This window comes from Etheostoma cragini, chromosome 8 (genome assembly GCF_013103735.1).
Source record: "Etheostoma cragini isolate CJK2018 chromosome 8, CSU_Ecrag_1.0, whole genome shotgun sequence".
Classification (NCBI taxonomy): domain Eukaryota; kingdom Metazoa; phylum Chordata; class Actinopteri; order Perciformes; family Percidae; genus Etheostoma; species Etheostoma cragini.
In genome coordinates, this window is record NC_048414.1 from 14689041 (window position 1) to 14710706 (window position 21666).

Sequence of the window (21666 nt, forward strand, 5' to 3'; positions counted from 1 at the left end):
TCTCTGGCACCATCAAGGCCGCAGCAGCTGCTGGGACACAGCAAAGCACCGTGGCAATGAGGCTAAATATAGCCGTGCAACAGGCTCCTCATCAGCTCCCATAACAATAGGACGGATCGACTGGTCCTGAAGAAATTCTGCTGAATACTAACATGTATATAAGAGCCCCTGAGGATAATTCAATATATTAACTGTGACCTACTGTAGTTGGATTAATCACTCACATGATCTGGAGAAAACACTACTGAGACCTTTGATCATAATGATTATCTATACTAGTAGATAAACTTTGTTTCTGCTCCAAAGGTATTGTAAACTGCAGACATGTCTGAGGGGTGAGTTGTAATCTATAAATGGAGCCACAATTATGCACACCATTTGTATATTAAATAATAACATATCTTTATACCTCTTTTCTGCTTTTCTTGTCACATGTTGATAAAGACCGGTGAGTCAATTCTTTCACAATCATCAATCTGTCTATCTATCTATCTATCTATGTATCTATCTATCTATCTATCTATCTATCTATCTATCTATGTATCTATCTATCTATCTATCTATCTATCTATCTATATATCTATCTATCTATCAGTTTATGCTTAAACATCTATTTGAAAGCCTGTATTAATACTTTATTGGATGTATAAACAATTTTTGTCTTCCTCTCAGAAAAAGCCAAAATATTCAGCAACACGCCGGCTGCATTTAAAGGTAGATCTTGTAGACCTTCAGGCCATGTGTGAACAGTATTTAACGTTATGCCACATGCTCTGAGACCGCTATAGTTTTGATCAAGGCTTTTTACCCCTTTACTATATTACAGTCCAAACTGTTGAAGAGAGCAGCTTCTTTGCTGGTGGCTGAAAGTGAAGAGAAGAAACAGGAGAAAGTGAGAGTTGTGAATGAGAGCTACCCTCCACTAAAGCTGTCAGGTCTGTCAGTCGAGGAGCTCCAGGTACTCGCATAGTAAATCATGCCGATTCAGCCATTATTGTTCTACATCATCTTGACTGTTGGTTTAATTTTTCTTTACAGAATCTTTGCAAAGACCTACATCATAAGATTGATGTTGTAGATGAAGTTCGTTATGATATGGAGGTTAAGGCAGTCAAAAATGACACAGAGGTACAGTCAAACTAAATCAAGAAGTCACAAATAAAAGATCATATATTTACTGACCTGTCAAGACATTGAAGTGTATGATGTTTGCATCACAGATCCAGATGCTGTCTCAGAAGATTGCGGGGCTGAAGGGGGCAAAGAGGCCAAACCTAAAGAGGGTGAAGAAAACTACAGATGACATGCTGGGTGCATGCTCCGACAGCTCCAAACTCATGAAGGCGGACTTTAAGGCCAATCTTAAGACAGTGAAGAAAGAGGAAGAAAAGGTAAACCCAGTGGCTGAGACAATCCACGACAAAAAACAAAACTGCATGACGAAGTAGATCACAATCTATCTTTTATTTTTGCAGAAGGAAGAAGTGACTGACTGGCGTAAGAACGTAGAGGCCATGTCTGGTATGGAGGGCAGGAAGAAGCTGTTTAATGCAGGAAAATAAGAAGGTGCTGCTATATCAGTAACACATCATATTTCCTAAAGTGAACCTTAAGTTTGCAATGATCAGGTAAAAAAAAAAATCAAATCCCTTTGTCTTTGTTTCAGAATTATTGTCCAGATTTAAGAAGTTTCCATTGCAAGATGAAATAGAACTTGTTTTTGTAAAGAATGATATCAACCACAGGCACTTGTAAAAGAAACGATAAATGCACCATTTAGATTATACAGCATTAAATAGTTTATTCATGCTTTAATGTAAACATGTATGTATAAAATGCCACTGTATGCCATGGATGTAATCATATACTGTAAATTGTATAGTATACAGTACCCTTTGCATATTGAAATTGTGCAATAGAAAAGGCTGATTAGCTTTATGAGTTGGTCTTTTAAAGTGCAGTATCTGTGTTCCACAGATGATGGCGCTGTCCAGGTAGTCTGTAAAACATGTGAGGATTGATTAAATGACCATGACAACTTTACTGCTTGGCTTCTTTGGCTTGTTTAAATTCCAGGATTAATCTTTTATTTTCCATCTATTCAATAACCATATACAGTAGATACCAGATAATCATGATGATGTATTCATGCATTGGGATAGTGGTGGTTAACCCGGTGCAGGGTGGATACCATGTAAAAGTGCACTTACAGTATGCTTGCTGTCAGGATAGAGGAGGCTATTTTAGTTGGCCACTCACAGAAGACAACAGGAGCCAATCAACTAGACTTGAGTTTCCCTCTTGTTATTTAAAGAGAGCTACTGCTCAACTTCACATGTTTTCTGCAGAGATAAGAAAGGTACAGTATGTTGATTTTTATGATGATGATCTGTGGCTTAATAATGTATGTGTGTGTGTGTGTATATATACATATTATATATATACACATCTGTATGTATGGAATAATGTAAAGAATAGCAGGGAACTTATTAGGCCGATGGAAACACATAATAGTGCAAATTTACAGTAAAATATACATATAGTTTGATCTTTAAGAGACCAAAATAAGAGGTATAAGGTATATCTATTTACTTTCTTGTACATTGTATGCATTTATTCAAATGTTTATGTGCACTTTGGAAACCTACTAATTTCTAATAATTTTAACAAATGCCACTGAAACGTTGATTTAATACATCAATAGAGAGGTGACAAGAATCTTCAAGGGAATTAATTTCCAGCATAACAAAGGAGATCAAACAAGTGGTTTTCATTTTCTATGCATATTTATTTGGCAAAAGCTATTTCTGATTTTGGTTCTGTTTCTGGCTGCCTTGAAATTTGGATCAACTCCAACTGGTAATAAAAAAGGAATATCATTCCAACAATCTGCAGCACTGACACATGCAGTGTTCCTAATTTAAAGGGCTTAGTGTTGGTATGTTGCCATACCGAAGTCTACATGACTCTGGCCCAGTCAACAAGAGGTGAATAAACATATGAGTAGTATTAATAAATACTGGTGCAAGAATCACAAAATAATTAAATATTAGTTCATGTGTGTTTAAAGCACATCTTGTACATGTTAAACAGAAAAAAATACTACTATACAGCATACTGCTACTACTGCAACAACTTATACTGTTTCTAAGTAATGTACTTTTTCTGAATTTAATATGAATTGTTTCACTTGTACAGACAAAAACCAATCATGTCTGAAGGGTAAGTTATTTTTCATGTTAATCAGTATTTGTAAAATTAGAGTAATTCTTTGGATCTTTATCATGCTGATACTGACTCTTATCTTTTTCCTTTTCCTATCCACATCATCATACCCATCATAGACAGGTAAGTTATCCATATAATTAATGTAGCTTATCTAAAACTAACCTTAATTTTGATTGTATGTATGTAGTAAAACTGTAAACTTCTCTGCTGGTTTTGTGTAGAAAAAGTCAAAGATCTCTGCATCTCGCAGACTGGCTCTCAAGGTATTGTCTTCTTTGTCTTTACTACTTATAATTCATTGCAAATAAAACTTTACAACACCATCCACAAGTCACAAAACAACAATCATCTGTGCCAAAAAGTGAATAATTCTTTCTCAATTTAGACCAAGCTACTGAAAACTGCAGCTGTGATGTTAGAGAAGGAGAAGGAGGAAAAGAAGTTGGAGAGAGAAGCCACTTTGGGTGAGAGAGTCCCTCTACTTCAACTGTCTGGTTTGTCCGTACAGGACCTTCAGGTATGTGCAGGTCAATCAATAAAATGCGGTGCAGTAGAGGAGAGGTGCTAGATTTTAATTTAAAGCATTAATTTAAAGCTACCTTTAAGATAAGATAAAATAAATAATTAAATAAATAAATAAGATTTAATAATTTCACGCTGGGGATATTCCTTTGTTACAGCAGCTCAAAAAAATCCACACACAACAGAAAAAGAGAAATGCACATTAAATAGAGAAAATATACAAAAGGTTTGACAAAAAATAGAATAAAAGTAATACTAATACTAATACTAATAATACTACTAAAAGTAATATTATGTACACTATAGATACCCTTAAAATAAACAGACAGGTAAAAAATACACACACTGATGAGATTAGATGTGAATGAACAGAAATGGCAAAATGCACAGTAGGAGGTGACACAGAGTAATAAATAAATAAATATGCACAGTGCAGAAATTGTCAAGTGATAGCTCATGTTGCGGAAACAGCTAACAGTGCTATACATTTGACTGTTGTATTAACCCTTGTGTTGTCATCCTGTTGACCATGGACTTGTTGTCCATCTGGGTCAAAATTTAAAATGTATTTAAAAGTTATTGTCGTTTTTCGATTCTTTTGACGCTTTTTAAAAGTTTTTGTCACTTTTTTCAACATTTCTTTAAATTCAGGGTCAATAAACTTTTAGTAAAAAAAGACCAGATGATGTTAAGACTGTTATATGTTAAAGTTTAGTCAGGATACTGTTTAGAAACCATTTAAACAATCATTTTAGGACAATTTGGTTGAAAGAAACCCATATTTCTGAAAGAAACTATGAAAATGGGTTATATTTGACCCAAGGAGAAGGCTTATAGAGTCTGACTTCTGCTGGAAGGAAGGGCCTGTGTTAATAATACATACTGTACTATAAGACAAAATATAGCTTCAAATTCAATACACAACAAGTAACCACTAATATGACTGTAAGAATCTACACAGTAGTTATAAAAGACAATGGGGCTCCAACGTTTCAAAAATTGTTGTTTTCAAAAAAGTGTGTTGCATCAACACACAGAAAAACATAGACATGTGCAACATGCTAGAGGAATGGAGGGTTATCATGTTCCAAAAATATGATATATCTCTCTGATGCAGGCTCTGTGCAAGGATCTGCATCATAAGATCGATGTCGTAGATGAAGAGCGCTACGACATTGATGCCAAAGTGACAAAAAATTACAAGGAGGTACATGTTTTATTCATTATGTGGATTTAATTCTGTTTTTTCTTTATGGATGTAGTAATTGTTTTTTCTTGATAACAAGATGCATCATTATTTGTTCACATTCAGTTTCATTATAATTTACCAGCAACATTTTGAGAGAATTGCCTTACCGATTGTGCTTTTTTATCATTTTTAAAACAATTTTTATAGGAATTTCAAAGTTGGCTATGCTGTGTACTTTGTACTTACATTTTTCATTGTTTCCGGCAGATTGAAAATCTGTCTCAGAAGATCTTTGAGCTGAAGGGTAAAATGAAGCGACCTTCTCTCAAGAGGGTGAAGATCTCAGCTGATGCCATGCTGGGAGCTCTGCTGGGCGCTAGAGTCAAAGAGTCTGTGGACTTTAAGGCCAACCTAAAGACTGTGAAGAAAGAGGAGGAGAAGGTAAGTTTGGCAACTGTAACAGTAGATTGTTTTAAAATAAATTATAATTATGTCAGGCTCAGTTGACATCTTGGTTTTAAACTCGGGATCGGTTTGAATTATGGCACAATGCTGTGGTATTCCTTATGTTATTTTTGGGCGTTAAGTACAGTAACACTGACAATTATTTTCTTCTAATGAACAGAAAGAGGAGGTGACTGACTGGCGTAAAAACGTGGAGGCCATGTCTGGTATGGAGGGCAGGAAGAAGCTGTTTAATGCTGGGCAGTAGAGTTTATATTGATGGACATTTTAAATACAAATGCTGTTTTGCAAGAAAAGAGAGGGAAATAAAGTTACTCTCACTGCTTACAATTGTCGACAATGTATGCATAAGTGTGTATAAGTATATATAGTGCATGTGTAGACCATTTGCAATATGCAAAAATATTGAAATTCAAAGAAAATTTGTATATTTTGCACATAAATCGGGTTGCATTCAGTTGTCATTTTGTGGTTTTGTCATTTTTTAAATGGTCTACACTTACATTACAGAGCATATAGTGAGATTTGCTGTGTGTCTTAAAATGCCTGGTTTATGTCCTCATAATAAATACCTCTAATCAACACAAAAACTGATGCTACACTTTTCTTTTCATCTACTTTATTATCCACTAGATTGGGACACAAAATCAGCCAGGTGGTATTCATAGTTCCAAGTTGTCGACAGCAGCAGCTGAGAAGTTGTTATACTATTATCTGTAAATCAAAGCAGACGTAACTTTCATGTTAAAAACTGTGAACGTCCCAAAATAAGAGAGGTCACAGGTTCAGGGCTGCAATAAACCCCTCACTAAAGTAACAGAGGAGCTGTCAGAGCACAAAGTACCAATCAACACTACTGCTAGAAACAATGATTAGAAATTAAACAATCACTTGATTCATTAATCTGCAACTATCAACTAATTGTTTAAACATTTTTGAAGCAAAACTCCACTGATTTACACATAAAAGTCAGCTGACTAGTCAATGCGAGAACTACTTGGCCTATTTAGAAAGTGACATACCACCAACAGTTTGTCAAGTGTGATAAATAAACCCATGAATGTCATAGGGATGTCATCAGGGTTAATCGGTTTGTGTTTGGTGACAGAAAGTCTTCATTACAAAGTTGTGGTTTTAAGTGGTGACTTCAAAGATAAGGAGGTTTACTTGACAGTGATCTAATGCTGTGTACACGTTCACATATCGTTTGTCAGACTTGTAATCAAAGATTTCGGAAAATTTCTGAGAGCGTCAGTTTCTTCCACTTGGTAAAAAGAACTACAGATATGTGTGGCAGTTACATCTAAAAATAAATACAATATAAACCCTTACACAATCCATTCATCAAATTTGAAAGAAGCTACACACTGTTTTGTATCCGTTTTCACTTGTTGAAGAACTGATTTGAATACAAAAGACCACAAAATGATCTGATTGATGTGAATAAAAGGCTAGCAGTGGAGGTAATCAAACATAAACACTCCAAAGGTTTTGCTGATATTGTGTGAATGCAACATTTTATGTAGATGCTGTAAGATGCAATAAGGGAAATGTAGGCCCCAGTGTTCCTGGACTTTGACCCATTATAGGGACTTACAGGATATCTCAGCTTCTTGTGCATCAGTTTTGACTATTCTAGTCCAGTCTAATTTGTCTCTTGTGCAGAAGTGCAACACTGAATTGTTTAAATACTCCTTTAAAACAACTACTACAAGAAGTGAAAAAGAAAAAAAGAAGAACAAGTCTGGGGTGCGCAAGACTTAAAAACAAATCATTAAGGTGCTTTTGTAAAGGGAACACAAAACTTCAGAAGAAAAAAAAAGGTCCAAGGTCCACTTCTTGTGAAAAACTAAGAAGCCTTTATTTAAATGGCTATTTAATATCAGACTGTTACATTGAAAAAGAACTGGGCAGCAACCAACGCAAATCGGCACAAAATGGCCTTGTTCAGGGTACTACAAAAAGTGATCTGAAAATATTTGACCCCATTATTCTTGTTTAATCGTTCGCTGTCTACCTAGTTACGTGAGGGCATAAGTCACAGCCCTCTGAGCCATTTGACTCCCTGTTACAACAATGACGCAGATTGAACTCTGGCTCAGTTTACAAACCATCAAGTCCTGACCAGCACCTGTCCTTGTTCCTCTGCTCCCCTAAAAAAACTGGACTAACTTTTGGCGTTGTTCTTACCTCAAACGTGGTCCTGCAATATTATCTGGCTATTTTGGTCTGCCATCACACACATGCCAGCAAGGAGGATAGACAATGTGCACTGAACATGAAAATGCTTCTTACTTTTCTGACGTGGTGAAAGTAAGAAAAGTACTCCATTTAAACTGATGCAAGGGTATAAAACTCATTCATTTTCAAGGTTTTCAATTGTACTTTGTTGATGAATTTTTCAAATTGATATGAACAAAGCAATAGCACATGCTCTCTAGAAATGCAGATATGTGACATGGCTGTTAAAAACCTCTTCGGTCTCAGCTGGTGAAACTCTTAGATGCCTATAGATGGACACCTTTAGATGGTCCACATTCACATATGGACTGTGCTGTTTGTTCTAAAAATAAAGATTGATCCAAAGTCTAACAAGTTGGCCCCGGTCAAATGTTAATGTGTGACACTGACTCTGCATTGATGTTGGCCAGTGGGTAATGTCTCTTTAAATCGTCAGTGTCACCTCCAACAATAACAGGTGTTACACCTGATACCTAAATGTGTAAGCCCATGAATGAAGTTTTATTACCTCCTTTCCTGTCTGATACTGCGGAGATGCTATGTGAAAGAGTAAATGTCACTGTTGGTAGACAGACAGGGGTCTATTTTAGTGAGCCGTTCGCACTCTTCGCTGACACTATAAATCTGATAGAATTTTCTCCCTCAGAAAGTCGATTGGTGCCTCCCTCACACGTTTGGAGGCTCAAGGAGCTGTTTGACTTCAAGAAGGTACAGAGTTGCTTATATTCTGGTACTCGCAGATTAGAGTAAACTTGGTGTGGTAGGCATGTTGAGGCATTGAGCTGAGATGTGTAAATAAGGGATAACTTCTCAGCATGCTACAAGTTTAAAACAATGACTAACAGTTGACTAAAAAGTCTGATTCAGATTAGTGTCTTGTATTTACTTGGTTCTATTTGGATATCGTGATCAAATTGAACGTTGTCAGTTTACATGCCTATGGATTATCTGGCCATTCAACTTTTTTGTCACCTATGCAGAAACTCTTGTGAGATATGCTAACACAACCACTGACGGAGCACTTTGCACATGACTTAAATAGTTTAAAAGTTATAGTAATTCTTGTTATTATTGTTTGTATCCTGTACTAATGCATGTATATGAAACAGCAAATCAAAGTCTGTAATTTAATTGTGAAATTATTTAATTCAGTTGTAAAAACGTAATTTGTTACAATTTGTAACTAATTACATTGAATTCTCCAGATTTTTCATCTAAAAAACTCCATTTATATTATTGTATATATATTATATTAATGTGAACTACAACAGTTTGGTTCTTAAAATATTCCAATCCGCTTTCCAATCCAACCCAACAGCACCAGGGAACAATCAGTGAACCTAAATAACTGTGCAGCTTTAAAGGGCCATTAATGTTTAGAGTGGGTGAAATATTTTGACCAGAGAGGTTAAAAAGATCATCAGTCTTCAGCGTACAGCTCAATTGAAAACGTATTAAAGGTGAAAGATTTCTGTTTCTATTTTCTGCAGAGACAGTAAGTTTTCTTTTACTTGTCCAATTGTAGAGCGGGAATTTGAGACAATCATGGCTGATCAGTGAGTATTATCAGTTCTGGTTTATTTTAATGTGTTCATTGGTAGCTTCAAGGTACTGTATACTGTAAAACTATGTATTATAATGTATTTATTATGTTAATATGTAATTTCTTTCTTTTGTTAATGCTCCAACAGACCTGTGAGTATCTATCATACATCATTTTAAAGCCCCTTTCTCAGTCCACTATTGTCTATTAATGGAATTTAAAAAATCCTATTTGCAAATGTGCTGTCCGTATATTATATGCTTGGTATTTAATAATTTGATCTGTAAAATTACAGAAAAAATCAAAGATCTCCTCCTCTCGAAGGCTGGGGTTGAAGGTAAATTCTTCTTTATCTGAGTTGCTTTATGAATCTATTTATCATGAAGAGTTTGACTAGAGATGGTAGAGTGCATAACTTTGTATGTTCTTCGTATAAACCACAACTGGTTGATGTCTATTTAGAATTGCATTATGCATTTACATGTGTGTTATTTAGGTATACATATTTTTATTAAAGAATGTACTGTATCATAATCATGGTTCCCATATTAATAATAACACTAATAAATTATATTTGAATAGCTCTTTTTAAGGACCCAAAGTCACTTTAATGACAATTAATGACATTGTTTGATAAGTATGTAGACTTTTGCTCTATTTGGTCTAGAGATTCTAATACATTGAAAAAAACACCTTTTCATCTACTATTTTGATCGTTTCCTTTAGATAAGACTGTTGGCAGTCGCTGCACAGATGTTGCAGGAGGAGACGGAGCAGAAGAAGAAGGAGAGAGAAGCTGCTCTAGCAGAACGAGTTCCTCCTCTAAATATATCTGGTCTGTCTTTGCAAGAGCTTCAGGTATTGAACCTTATTCAAATCTTCCAGTACATCATCTAACTCTTACTCTAACTCTAACTATCATTATCATTTTGTGTTGTAGTTTATTATTTCCTTCTGATACCACTAGGGAGTGTCTTTTACTTTTCTCTACAGGATCTTTGCAAAGACTTGCACCACAAGATTGATGTCGTAGATGAGGAGTGGTATGATATCGGCCTCAAGGTGTCCAAAAATGACAAGGAGGTGAGCTCCTCGTCATAACATGAAAGGGTGGAAAGTGAACAAACACTGCCTCCAAGTGGCAGAACAAAGACATTACAGAATTGTATGCATAAAGGCTGATTTACTCTGCGGCGTTGTTATAGCAGAAACAATGACACTCTTCACATTTTTGTCTTACATCAGCAGTAAACTTGGACGGAATTGAAACTTTGAAATTTGTCTTGAGCACACAAGCAGGCTCCATAAAAAGTCTAGAGTCACATTATTTAACTGGCTTAAACACGGCAGTGAAATAGGAACTAATAATTTGTTTGGAACTGATAATTTACTGACATAATGAAACACAAAACCAGATACAGCGACATTTATATTCCACATTTTGGTTAGACCAATAATACATTTGGGCATGATTGGCTATATATCAAATATGGAGTATTGAGCAATCACATTGTACCTACTAACCTTGTATTACCAAACATGGGTTAAAGTAGATGTTGACAATTGTTTAATTTGCATATTTTATTTATTTTTCTTCGGTGATTGTTCAAATACGCTTTACTTAGAGTGTTTGTAGAGTAGAGTGTTTGTATGAATATTACAATCTTAAAAGAACTATCTTTTGAGGAATAACTTCATACAGACATACAGTTGTTCCCTGAACCTCAACATTTAAAACTATAGTACAAAGTTATCCACAACACAATCTAAAGAATTTAGGAGTTAAAAAAAAAGTCCTAACACAAGGTCTACTTAGTAGCTCTTAACCACATCTTCATCTGAGTGAACCGCATCAGCTGAGGAAGACTGCAACATTTGGTTAAAAGCTCCAGGAAAATGGACATTACATAACATTTGCTCACAGTTTTAGATTATTTACACGTTATTGATACATTCCAGTGTCATAAATCCATATATGGATTTAAAACTGGTGGGAATTTAGGAATCTTGGTATTTTTCCTTTACACTGTGTTCATGTAAATAAACAAACAGCAGTGAGGGTAATATGGTGTACTTGACTCACAATGGTAGAACAGCAACAGCACAACCCTTTCTTTCAATTGATTCCCCCGGACAGATTGAAAACATGAAGCTGAAGATCATTGAGATTCAGAGTAAGTTCAAGAAGCCGACCCTGAAGAGAGTGAAGATCTCGGCTGAAGCCATGCTGAGCGTTCTGCTGGGCTCCAAACACTCACAGTCCATCGACTTCAAGGCCAACCTCAAAACAGTCAAGAAGGAAGAGGAAAAGGTAAGCCTGGTTTTTGCTTTCGGGTCTCGGAAACCTTCAGGTAACCACAGTTTTTGGTCAAATAATCTGTTTTATCTTGACTGTTTTGCCAGTGATATTCTATGTTTCCAACAGAAGGAGGAAGTGACTGACTGGCGTAAGAATGTGGAGGCAATGTCTGGTATGGAGGGCAGGAAGAAGCTGTTTGACGCCTCCGGCAACTAAAGAAACGTTTACTTATGTTTATGAGATCTTCCTATAATAAATTCTTTGTCTTAATCCTACCTATTATAAATCAATTTATGAAATGTAGGTAGGATAAACGCCCTTAAAACTAGGATAATCTTGCTTTTTGTAAATGAAGGGAAGACAACAGATATTGTTTATGTAAAGAATGACTAGAGGCTTCAAGTGCTCTTTAAATGATTGATTTTCAAAGTTTTTTTTGATATACTGATGTTGTTAGACAGCTTTTTGTCATTAACTGCTTTGTAGTGATGCAGAGACTGTTTGCAGAAGTTCTTCTCTGTAGCCTTGTGATGGCAGCATAACTCTTTCAAACCATCACGGGAAATCAGACCTACAGTCTCATATGGCGACTGTAGAGAAACATACGTATTTGTCCCTCGTAAATTAACAACTGCCAGTTCATTATGTGTGATTCATTGCCATCCAGCTTGTCAGACATTCAAAATGTATTGGCTGTTATTGCAGTGTTTGCTAAGGTTTCTGCAGTAAAAGCATGCTATTTTCATATTTGGCGTGATCAAAACATGAAACCACTAGTGTTCTCTCAATAAAAAAATCCCAATCCTGCCATTGTTTTCCTCCACTGTGTAGTTTCAAGCCGCTGCGGTAAGGACTGAGCCATGGTACATGGGCGCACACTCAACCAGATGAGCTAGCAGGGCGCCCCACTGTAATTCATTAATTGCCTTGGATTGTATGTGGAGTCAACTTCAATTTCACACACATAATATTGGAGTAAAGCTCCTTCAAACTTTGCCCCTGTCCTACTTGAGGAGACGGATAAACTAAGAAAGCATCACAGGTGGACAGTCCCAGTAAGATTTCACACCTCAGACATACTGGATATGAGAGACGCAGTGCAAGAATGGTGAGGACAGAGGGTCTATTTTAGTGAGCCACTCACATGCGCTCTGGAATCTATATATCTACCCTGATTCTGCTCGTCTCGTCTCAGAAAAAGACGCCCCAGAGTATTTGTCACCAAAAGGTAAGGAGTATTATTTTGAAATATTACAGAACATGAAGGGATGAAATAACAACTTGTTGTACTCTACAACAGCATTTATGTGTTTCTTACAACTGAATGTCATTAAAAAAAAAAAAATCTAATTAAAGCTATCTCATTTTAGAAAGGAACCTCTTTACATGTGAGTCAGGGAGAAGAGTTTTTTTCAGCTGGCTCAAGTTATAAGTAAAACATCACAATGTGGAATTGATTTATCTCTTCTTATAATTTGCAACCTACTTCCATTGTTTATAATGTTGTAGTGTTGTTTTAACCTAGAATTGAAATGTTTTTGCGCTTATTAAATAACAAGTACTGTTTTTATTATTTAACATTTTTTAAATAAATAGCAACATGAATCCTGTCTTTTTTGGTCTCTATTGATTATGTGTGTGCTCATTTTAAACAAGTATTTTTGTCTTTGTTTGAGAAAAGTCAATGACCTTTAGACAATGTCATAGATTGTTCGTGTCCCCTGCTAAGGAGCTGCAACCTTTAGTATATACTGCACATTCTCAATCAAATGTGATGAATTTAGCGTTTTTCTGTATTTGTACTGTTATGTAAAAAACATGTGTCTTCTTCTTTTTTTGAGATAGATTTAACAGTGTAACACATACAACTACAACCATGTCTGAAGGGTAAGTACTCATGTTTCATTCACTTTCCCCGAGCAGTGATTTAAATATTAGTATGTGACTTTTGAGAAAATTAATTGCACCTTTTCTATTTTCTTCTTGAAATATGGACACCGCGTTCCTAACTGGATAGGTCTTCGGTGAGTTGATTCTTCTGTGACAGACAGACTAAAACATCTGAAACTTATTTTCAGTTATAAATTCATTGCATCAGTTGTAGAACTAAATACTTCATTTTAGTTGGATTGTCAGAATTGTTATACAGATTCTGCACTTCAAATCCACAAGCATGTGCCTCGACTTTATGTGGAATTGATTGACTAAAGACTCGTGTATAATATAATCACAAGAAAAAAAGAAAAATAAGTAAAGAATAAAGGGATAAAGTCATATTCTACTCATTATGTAATTTGTGTGTTCGCTGACTCATACCATGACTACTATGAAAGAAAGTACAGAAAAATGAATGTTGGACATTTGAAATGTTTTACCAGTATTCTGACACGTGTAACGGCTTCTTTTCCAGAAACCAAAGCCAAAGATCACAGCATCACGCAGACTGTTCCTGAAGGTATTTTATGTGTAACTTTGTGTTAGTCTTGGGTAGTACTATAAAAATCTTGTTCAAGAATTTACATTATTTTAGTGTTGTAAACCATAAATTGCCTGGTTGACTGAGGTGTGATTCTGTACATATATCTGCACCAGACCAAACTGCTAAAGAAGGCCATGACTATGCTGGACAATGACAAGCAAGTCAGAAAAGATGAACGAGAGAGAACCCTCTCTGAGAAAGTTCCAAAGCTGCAAATGACAGGCCTGTCTTTGCAAGAACTACAGGTAGATTCATAAGTTGTTATTAAACCATTTGAATCCACATAAGAATTTTTTTTGTAGATTTTTCGCTCTAAAGGAAGTCAACCTTAAATCACATATCACACACTGTCTAAACACTTTTATTTTTTTTTATTTTATTATTTCCCCCCACATCCTCCTTGTGGTACTGGCTGCAAACAATTACTTTTGGTTTTTGAGATATCTGTCACTGAGACTTCTGCTGACACCTATATACAATCCTAGGTGAATAAAAATTGAGTGTGCGGTGCTTAAAGCTTTAAAAAAAAATTACATAAAAGAAACCTCAATAGCAAGAACAATGTTTCAGTTTGTCTGAATAATTTGCAGACCTCAATGTAAAATACTACCAATTTAAACTATCCACAGCAAAGTCCTTGGATTAATCTACAGATAATACAAATTCTACAACAAATGTGGCATGTATTTATTTTAATCAATATTGTGGTATTATATATGGTACACTGCCTGTACACATTTTGTACTGTGCATGGTGTCTTACTGTGTGTCAATGAAGTTATCCAGACCAGTTGCAGTCAAACTAATTTTGGAAATTGGTACTTAAACACCTAATACACTAAAGGTTTCTCTCAACAGAATCTTTGCAAAGAGCTACACCAGAAAATCGATGTGGTTGATGAAGAGCGGTACGACATTGATTCTAAAGTGACAAAAAATAGTAGGGAGGTATGTAACATATGTGAACAACCATTTGAGTTCTAGACATTTTTACACACATTTAGGGGTGCATACTGCACGTAAACAATATTCAAGGTAATGTGGAGGGTTGGTTTGTCATTTGTGCTGGAAAAAGATACAAGACCTGTCTCAGAAGATCTTTGAGTTGAAGGGCAAGATGAAGAGACCGGCCCTGAAGAGGGTGAGGGTGTCTGCCGACGCCATGCTGGGAGCTCTGCTGGGCTCTAAGGTCAAAGAGTCTGTGGACTTCAAGGCCAACCTCAAGACTGTGAAGAAAGAGGAGGAGAAGGTAAGGGCTGCTGGCTGCAACTCACACATTATACTATGTTGTGTCACATTAATTCCATTAACTGTTTTTAATGAGGATAGTTTACTCACTATAGTATTAGTGTTGATTTTGAGAGTCAGAGTTTTGGTAAGGAAGCTTTAGAAGTTTTCTTAAATAGACTACTTCTGCATCATCATTATACATTGTTTTGTTTGCATCAAGAGTGCAGGTTTTATTTTAGCTCTTTGACCCCAAATTTGACAAAAATAAGATTGCTGACCTAGTAGCAGATTAAATCTAGGATGCTAAAGCTAAAGATAGTAAACGCACTGCTAAAATGATTTTAATAAACTAAAACGTAGAATGACACAACCTATGCAGGGTTTAATCTCTTTTAAAAAAGCGGAAATAAGAATGCAGTAGTACAGATTTTAGTGTACAATGTTATGTAGGGCAGGAATATGATTTTTCTTTTACTATCAACAAGCGCAAATTCCGATTTTCCCCTATATTGTAGGCCTATTTGTGGTGTACAAAATGACTACAAGTACCCATGTTTTAATTAGACTGAGCTGATTCAAAATCATCATCTTTTCACCCCACAGAAAGAGGAAGTGACTGACTGGCGTAAGAACGTGGACGCCATGTCTGGTATGGAGGGCAGAAAGAAGCTGTTTAATGCTGGGCAGTAGAGTTTGTGTTGACTTACTCTGTAAAGATTTGCTGCTCTATAACAGGTGGAAACAGTGGATCATAACACTGTTTTTCACTTTATAATGACAGTGAAGACCAGGTTAACAAGTAGCTTGTGAAAATGAGAAAAAGATAAGGTGTTTACCTTTATGATAAATCATATAATACATATCGTTTTTTACATAATGTCTCACGGACTATGGTAAAACATATGTACATATAATATCACTGTGTTGGTTTTGTAGTTTTGGCTTCCATGTGAATTAATGAACACAATACCCCTTTATGCTCACATCTAGTAATGTCATGATTTTACTTTTTGACCTCTGCTATATAGCTACAATAACAGGCAAGGCTCAAAGAAAAGGCAGATTTGTCTACAATTATCATTTCATCAATTTCATCAATCATCACTTAACATTTGTACAGTTTATACTTTGCCTGTATTGCCAAAAAAAGTATCTTTTGATGCATGGCCTACATTAAGATGACAACATAAAACATGGACATTTCTGTGTATCTTTGTGCTATCCAAAGAAAAACAATGTTTCTGTTCGATTGAAAGAATACACATTCCAGGGGGAGCTACGGTTGGCAGTCCCTTGTTTATGGAGTCAATTAAAGTTAGCATCCTGGAAAATGAATGTGGCATTAAAGTAAGACTCATTATGATGAGAAGCAGTGTTATAAATTGTGCATCAAATAATAAAATGTTAATGATATTGCTCAGAGAAGAATTGTTCACTGTGTCTTAAACTGGAATGCTGTTCATCTCTTTACAACACGGTGTATTCGTATATGATATGAATCACGTAATCGTCTGATATACTGTATCGTCATACATTTGTCCACTGTCAGAGATTTTTGCAATGCAGTTTGTGCTTTCTCTGGTGAATTAAATTATTGAGCGCAAATGTTGCAAATGTAATATCAGGGCTGTTTATAACAATATTACATATTTCATGATTTAGCGACTTAGCTTTTTTAAATAATTTTTATCCATTTACAATTTCTCAATTGGTTTTCCAAAATGTATTAGCCTATAATCATTTGTTTTGATATATAAAACACAGCTATATACTTTAATATGGGATTATCATCTACATAGCCCAATCCTGTATTATGGTCAATGGTAGAGTCACATTACAGAAACGTAGGCTACATGCCACTTGTCAAAAAGTGACTCCCTAACCCTACGTTTTGGGTTTGAGACAATACAGTATATGGTTGAGACCTAGTTGGGTTAAATTAAATCCAATCTCATGTGGAATTAAATCAATGAACCAGTTTGTCCTTTTAAATGACAAAGGCAAGTGTGTGAATGAATGCAGCAATGAAATGTATTGAAATCTGGTTTAAACAATAAAACCTGACTTAAATGAATCATTCAAAACCTGTCAACTTTTGAAGTAGTTGTAATGTAGCCTACATTATGTTGGAGTGAACAACAACGTGACAGTATTTACCCACAACCGGTGGTTAAACGATCATTTTTGTTCTTTAGAAGTTCAACACTGACATAAGTTTGATTTAGCTACATTCTCCTGACTGTTTCTCCTCACTGTTTTCCCGAACACCTGCATAGTTTTAGGCGGGTAACGTCAACGTCATAGCTTATACAAATTGTCCCTTCCCTCTGCCTTAAATTCAGATGTCTTAAACTGCTGTCCTTCTCCTACAAACACCATATATTCCTCCCACACTGTAAACCATAATGAAAACATCAACAGTTAGCTAGCGGACGTACCTCTTCAATACATCCATGGTTGAGGGATAACGGCCCTCAGTTCCTCCCCTCCTCCTCCACCGTGAACGTGCCTGGCAGTTACTACCAATCCAAATATGGGCATTCACTTTGACAAAGGTACCGCCCTCTTGTGATGTGCGACATTCTGATTTGAAGAACGGAATGCCAATCATCAACGTTCACGGGAACAACTGCTGTACATGGTCAACACTTACGACAGAACTAGCTACTCTTGGACCGAATTTAAAACCCAAACAGGGTAAGACGACATTTGCACAATATTCTGATTATTTTGGAATGACGTTACAGGCCTGTTGCTCTGTTTTTCATACGTTGGTATGGTCTACCTCGGTCTGAACGGCCATGATAGCTAGCTAGCTACTGTAACGCTCATTTGCATAGCAACACGTTTATCCATCCTCTCAGACTTGCTAATAAGCTCTGCAGCAGCTTCCAATATATTTGCATAGTAGTTAGCTAGCGTTAACGTTATCTATCATTTTCTTATGTCCAGCAAAAGAATAAAGCTAGTTAAAAAGGGCAATTGCTGTAGCTGTCTGCCTTTAGCCTGTCACTCGTTTAAGACAACCTCTAACCTTTTGCTGGCTCAAAGGTTAGAGGTTGTCTTAAAAGAATTAAAATAAGCCTCCTGGTCTCATTTTAGATACACAGACCTGTGACTAAGTGAGACAATACACTGTAAGGTGCAAATTAATGGTATTAAAATAATATAGTTTCACTTTAGTTGTCACTACTGCATAACTTTGTTATTCATTTCTGCTGAACTTGTGCAGGTTTCTGCAGCTGGTGCTTCGGATGTCCAAGTACAAACTTTTTCTGCTGAGGCATGGGGAGGGAGCCTGGAACAGAGAGAACCGTTTCTGTAGCTGGGTTGACCAGAAGCTAAGCGAGGATGGGGTGAAGGAGGCCCAAGACTGTGGTAGGCTCCTAAAGGAGCAGGGCTACAAGTTTGATTTAGTATTCACCTCCATACTCAGTCGCTCCATCCAGACAGCATGGCTGGTGCTGGAGGCTATGGGTCAGGAGTGGGTCCCCGTGGTCAAGTCCTGGAGACTGAACGAGCGCCACTATGGTTCCCTGATTGGCCTTAACCGGGCGGAGATGGCTCTACAACACGGAGAGGAAAAGGTGAAGTTGTGGAGAAGGAGCTATGATATCACTCCACCTCCGATTGATGAATCCCACCCGTACTTCCTGGAAATCTACAATGACCGCAGATACACCACTTGTGACGTACCAAAGGAGAACCTTCCCCGAGCAGAAAGCCTAAAGGAGGTGTTGGACAGACTGCTGCCCTACTGGGGCAGCGCTGTGGTGCCAGAGATAAGGAAAGGCAGGACTGTGCTGATTTCTGCTCACGGAAACAGCTGCAGGGCTCTGCTGAAATACCTGGAAGGTATGCAACTGAACTGACCCAAGCTATATAAACAGTGCTCGCTCAGCATTTGTGATTGTGCAGTGAATGCATTCAGTTGAATTCAGCAACAGCTTCTAGACTCTACAGGCTGCTGTTTCTAGTTGTCGGTCATTGAATTGGGAAGGACGTGTTTCAGTTCCACAAATGGAAAGTTGAACTTATGTAAAAAGGCCAGTGAGTTTATGTTACATGTGGCTGTGGCTATTATGCCCATGCTGACCTTTTATCACACTCATAAGCTTTGGAGGCTTCTTGTGCCACAGGACACTCCTAAACGTAACATATTGACATATTGACTGTTACTTAAAATTAAGCAACATTTTGTAACATGATTTCATTACAGCGTTCATGCATATTAGTTTTTGAGCCTGATTACGGCAAATTTGTCTAGTATGATCTTAATATTGCTGTCCTTATTTCAACAGGTATATCGGATAAGGATATTGCCAGTGTGACTTTACCCACAGGGATACCTGTGCTGCTTGAGCTGGATGAAAACCTCAAGCCTGTGAAACCTCGACAACTCTTGGGAGACCAGGCAAAGATTCAGGCAGCAATTAAAAAGGTGGAGGACCAGGGAAAAGCCACACCATCAACTTGAATCCACTAAACTGGCTGTAAGGGCCGTGACACACTAACCCGACATTCGGCCGCCGGTTAGTCTGGCGAGGTCCGTGTCTCAAGTCTGTTCGGTATGTTCCGTGGCGTCGTCCGTCAAAGGGGCCGGCGGCCTTTATTTTGGTCGACTTGACATGCTAGGTCGGAAGGCGGGCACTGCCAGCAGTCAAACTCAAATGACCAATCTGATTGGTATAGCGCTAACCTGCAAACGAGGTATGAGCGAGACTAGAGTCTCTCAAAATCTGACGAAAATCTTTTAAACTGACCTTTGTCGATCTGAAACAAAGACAGATTCAACAACTGCATGGCCTATTTCTCGCAAAAAATGTTTTCTAAAACACGTTTGGGTAAACTATTTTAGTAAAATAGGGATATCCTGAGCAAGCTGCCATGACAGTCTGGCTGTGAATTTCCAGAGAAACCAGACCTACGTGACACGTTTGTCCAATCTGCTGCCGGTTTTCATTTTTGGGCGACAATACAGATTAGTGCCGCCTGCTGTTATGGAGAAGTAGTACGTCTCACCGCTTTGGTGTGTTCCGAGGCACTTTTTTGACCAACTTGGTAAGACTGATCAGTTTAACTGCCTTTTCTGCCGAGGGTCGGCCGTCTGGTTAGTGTGTCAGGGGCTTAAGACTTTACGTAACTCTACTCTGGTTGCCTGTGTGTACTTTTATTAGGTACATGTACAGGGAAAACTCTTGAGAAGACTTGAAGAGAATAATATATAATATCAATAATAACAAATTGTTGTTAATAAGATTTTAAGGCTGGATTTGAAGTTTCTATATGTGTAATAGGGGCCTGACCTAGATACAGAACATACGTCACAAGTCAGACTAGTCTGACAGGAGTATGAGGAAGTACTGTACTGTAGTGTAAATATGTTGGCGCTATGTGGTTGTATTATGTGTAAGCACTGATTTTTAAGCTAGCTGTCCCTACTTATGGCTGAATGGTTACCCTAAAGTGGTTATTCACTTATCGACTCTACCTTGCAGCTTAATAGTAATGTGAAAAATCTTAAAGTACATCATATCTAGACAGAAGGAAAAAAATCACTTCTATCTAAAAGATGCTTTTCTGTTACATTGATAAGCTTTAAGAATATTACCTTTCATCTAAACATGTGCCTTCATTATTAACCTATTGCTCAAATTCAGCTACAAGTCTTGTGTTTATTTGATCTAAGACTAAAAGCACTCTCTTAACAAATCTTACCTCATAAAAAGTGATATCTAGAGGCTGTTCATTACAAGAACGGGGAAACTGTAAGCTACAGAAATGCTTTAAATATGCAAAACCACTGAAATCCTCTACTCTCCCATGCATATGAGTTACTCATTACAGCTGAAGTATTCTTATGAGGTTAAACAGCACATTTACTCTAACTAATAGTCTGAGTTGAAAACACTGTGGCTATTTGGAATTATAACTGGGTCATGCGTTGCACTTTTTGGGGGATTTTATGAGGATTCTTTTTAATGAACCCTCTTTCTAATTAAATGCTGTGAGTAGTAAATACTATTATTTTGGGTAAATATGAAAAAGTTTAAATCGTTTTTCATTTTAAATTCTAAATTATCATACATGCATGCAATTTCATGATGCTTATGTAATGTTAATAACGTGTAAAAATGTTACAAACCACTCTTGGGTCTGCACATTATGTCTTATACCGGCATCTCACTTCATATGTGTTGGAGCTGTGTGTGGCACAGGCGCCTTCATCATTGTACTGTATGTTGTATTGTGTCTCTTGTTTGCACTGTACTGTGAATCATTTTTGTCTGTGTCATTTTTCTCATCTACGATTATTTTACACGCTGGTCTGTTAGGTCAAGAGGGGGAAAGAGAAAAGAACATGCACTAAAGAGGAGAAAATGTAACATCTTCCCTGCAATTCACACCTTTACATATGAGAGTCTGCATGATGAAATAAAACGGAATTATAATTTTCCTAAAATATTGTTT

At 36.8% G+C, this 21666-nt stretch overlaps 6 protein-coding genes across 12 annotated transcripts in view; 5 read left to right on the plus strand and 1 right to left on the minus strand.

The window, feature by feature from the left end:
• The window catches only part of LOC117949462 (troponin I, slow skeletal muscle-like), a 3052-nt gene extending 1009 nt beyond the window's left edge, over window positions 1-2043 (plus strand). For both annotated transcript variants that reach the window (XM_034879771.1, XM_034879772.1), the window contains exons 2-9: window positions 307-335; window positions 445-448; window positions 673-714; window positions 827-958; window positions 1039-1128; window positions 1221-1391; window positions 1476-1566; window positions 1667-2043. In XM_034879771.1, the coding sequence (XP_034735662.1) occupies window positions 325-335; window positions 445-448; window positions 673-714; window positions 827-958; window positions 1039-1128; window positions 1221-1391; window positions 1476-1562 (537 nt within the window). In that variant the 5' untranslated portion in view covers window positions 307-324 and the 3' untranslated portion in view covers window positions 1563-1566; window positions 1667-2043. The remainder of the gene's footprint in view (window positions 1-306; window positions 336-444; window positions 449-672; window positions 715-826; window positions 959-1038; window positions 1129-1220; window positions 1392-1475; window positions 1567-1666) is intronic.
• Window positions 1-13553, minus strand: part of LOC117949454 (interleukin-17 receptor A) — a 22796-nt gene extending 9243 nt beyond the window's left edge. The window contains exon 1 of the mRNA XM_034879757.1: window positions 13455-13553. The gene's annotated coding sequence lies outside the window, so the exon portion shown is untranslated. The remainder of the gene's footprint in view (window positions 1-13454) is intronic.
• Window positions 2296-5994, plus strand: LOC117949458 (troponin I, cardiac muscle-like). Of its 2 annotated transcripts, none has more exons than XM_034879764.1 (8): window positions 2296-2359; window positions 3199-3222; window positions 3345-3348; window positions 3450-3491; window positions 3614-3745; window positions 4868-4957; window positions 5207-5380; window positions 5565-5994. In XM_034879764.1, the coding sequence occupies exons 2-8, from the start codon at window positions 3212-3214 to the stop codon at window positions 5649-5651; spliced, it is 540 nt and encodes a 179-aa protein (XP_034735655.1). In that variant the 5' UTR covers window positions 2296-2359; window positions 3199-3211; the 3' UTR covers window positions 5652-5994. The 2 variants fall into 2 exon arrangements, with proteins under 2 accessions (XP_034735655.1, XP_034735654.1); XM_034879763.1 differs by lacking the exon at window positions 2296-2359 and adding an exon at window positions 2867-2987.
• LOC117949461 (troponin I, slow skeletal muscle-like) lies at window positions 8238-17510 on the plus strand. 3 transcript variants are annotated; one of them, XR_004657688.1, is made up of 10 exons: window positions 8238-8353; window positions 9171-9201; window positions 9337-9340; window positions 9484-9525; window positions 9915-10046; window positions 10182-10271; window positions 11326-11499; window positions 11614-11832; window positions 15001-15005; window positions 17500-17510. XR_004657688.1 is itself a non-coding variant. In XM_034879768.1 (8 exons), exons 2-8 carry the CDS (start codon window positions 9191-9193, stop codon window positions 11701-11703), a joined length of 543 nt encoding a protein of 180 aa, XP_034735659.1. In that variant the 5' UTR covers window positions 8240-8353; window positions 9171-9190; the 3' UTR covers window positions 11704-12271. The 3 variants fall into 3 exon arrangements, 2 of the variants coding, with proteins under 2 accessions (XP_034735659.1, XP_034735661.1); XM_034879768.1 differs by lacking the exons at window positions 15001-15005; window positions 17500-17510 and having other exon boundaries at window positions 8240-8353; window positions 11614-12271; XM_034879770.1 differs by lacking the exons at window positions 9337-9340; window positions 15001-15005; window positions 17500-17510 and having other exon boundaries at window positions 8261-8353; window positions 9171-9205; window positions 11614-12272.
• Window positions 12544-16620, plus strand: LOC117949459 (troponin I, slow skeletal muscle-like). Of its 2 annotated transcripts, none has more exons than XM_034879765.1 (8): window positions 12544-12715; window positions 13329-13374; window positions 13505-13511; window positions 13898-13942; window positions 14080-14211; window positions 14824-14913; window positions 15041-15214; window positions 15799-16620. In XM_034879765.1, the coding sequence occupies exons 2-8, from the start codon at window positions 13364-13366 to the stop codon at window positions 15883-15885; spliced, it is 546 nt and encodes a 181-aa protein (XP_034735656.1). In that variant the 5' UTR covers window positions 12544-12715; window positions 13329-13363; the 3' UTR covers window positions 15886-16620. The 2 variants fall into 2 exon arrangements, with proteins under 2 accessions (XP_034735656.1, XP_034735657.1); XM_034879766.1 differs by having other exon boundaries at window positions 12605-12715; window positions 13333-13374.
• A 167-nt stretch (window positions 17511-17677) lies between the features above and the next one.
• bpgm (2,3-bisphosphoglycerate mutase) lies at window positions 17678-21666 on the plus strand. 2 transcript variants are annotated; one of them, XM_034879754.1, is made up of 4 exons: window positions 17678-17892; window positions 18428-19050; window positions 19497-19693; window positions 20328-21666. In XM_034879754.1, the coding sequence occupies exons 1-3, from the start codon at window positions 17834-17836 to the stop codon at window positions 19670-19672; spliced, it is 858 nt and encodes a 285-aa protein (XP_034735645.1). In that variant the 5' UTR covers window positions 17678-17833; the 3' UTR covers window positions 19673-19693; window positions 20328-21666. The 2 variants fall into 2 exon arrangements, with proteins under 2 accessions (XP_034735645.1, XP_034735646.1); XM_034879755.1 differs by lacking the exon at window positions 17678-17892 and adding an exon at window positions 18282-18350.

Bases quoted from the DNA above. Each gene is read 5' to 3' on its own strand.
- LOC117949458 (XM_034879763.1), top strand. From the start codon at position 2,941: ATGTTGCCATACCGAAGTCTACATGACTCTGGCCCAGTCAACAAGAG. The intron at 2,988-3,198 runs GTGAATAAACAT...TCACTTGTACAG, and splicing joins TCTGGCCCAGTCAACAAGAG to ACAAAAACCAATCATGTCTG. The intron at 5,381-5,564 runs GTAAGTTTGGCA...TCTAATGAACAG, and splicing joins TGAAGAAAGAGGAGGAGAAG to AAAGAGGAGGTGACTGACTG.
- LOC117949461 (XM_034879768.1), top strand. The intron at 9,526-9,914 runs GTAAATTCTTCT...CGTTTCCTTTAG, and splicing joins CTCGAAGGCTGGGGTTGAAG to ATAAGACTGTTGGCAGTCGC. The intron at 10,272-11,325 runs GTGAGCTCCTCG...TCCCCCGGACAG, and splicing joins TGTCCAAAAATGACAAGGAG to ATTGAAAACATGAAGCTGAA.
- LOC117949459 (XM_034879765.1), top strand. The intron at 14,212-14,823 runs GTAGATTCATAA...TTCTCTCAACAG, and splicing joins TGTCTTTGCAAGAACTACAG to AATCTTTGCAAAGAGCTACA. The intron at 14,914-15,040 runs GTATGTAACATA...TGCTGGAAAAAG, and splicing joins TGACAAAAAATAGTAGGGAG to ATACAAGACCTGTCTCAGAA.
- bpgm (XM_034879754.1), top strand. From the start codon at position 17,834: ATGGTCAACACTTACGACAGAACTAGCTACTCTTGGACCGAATTTAAA. The intron at 17,893-18,427 runs GTAAGACGACAT...GAACTTGTGCAG, and splicing joins GAATTTAAAACCCAAACAGG to GTTTCTGCAGCTGGTGCTTC. The intron at 19,051-19,496 runs GTATGCAACTGA...TTATTTCAACAG, and splicing joins TCTGCTGAAATACCTGGAAG to GTATATCGGATAAGGATATT.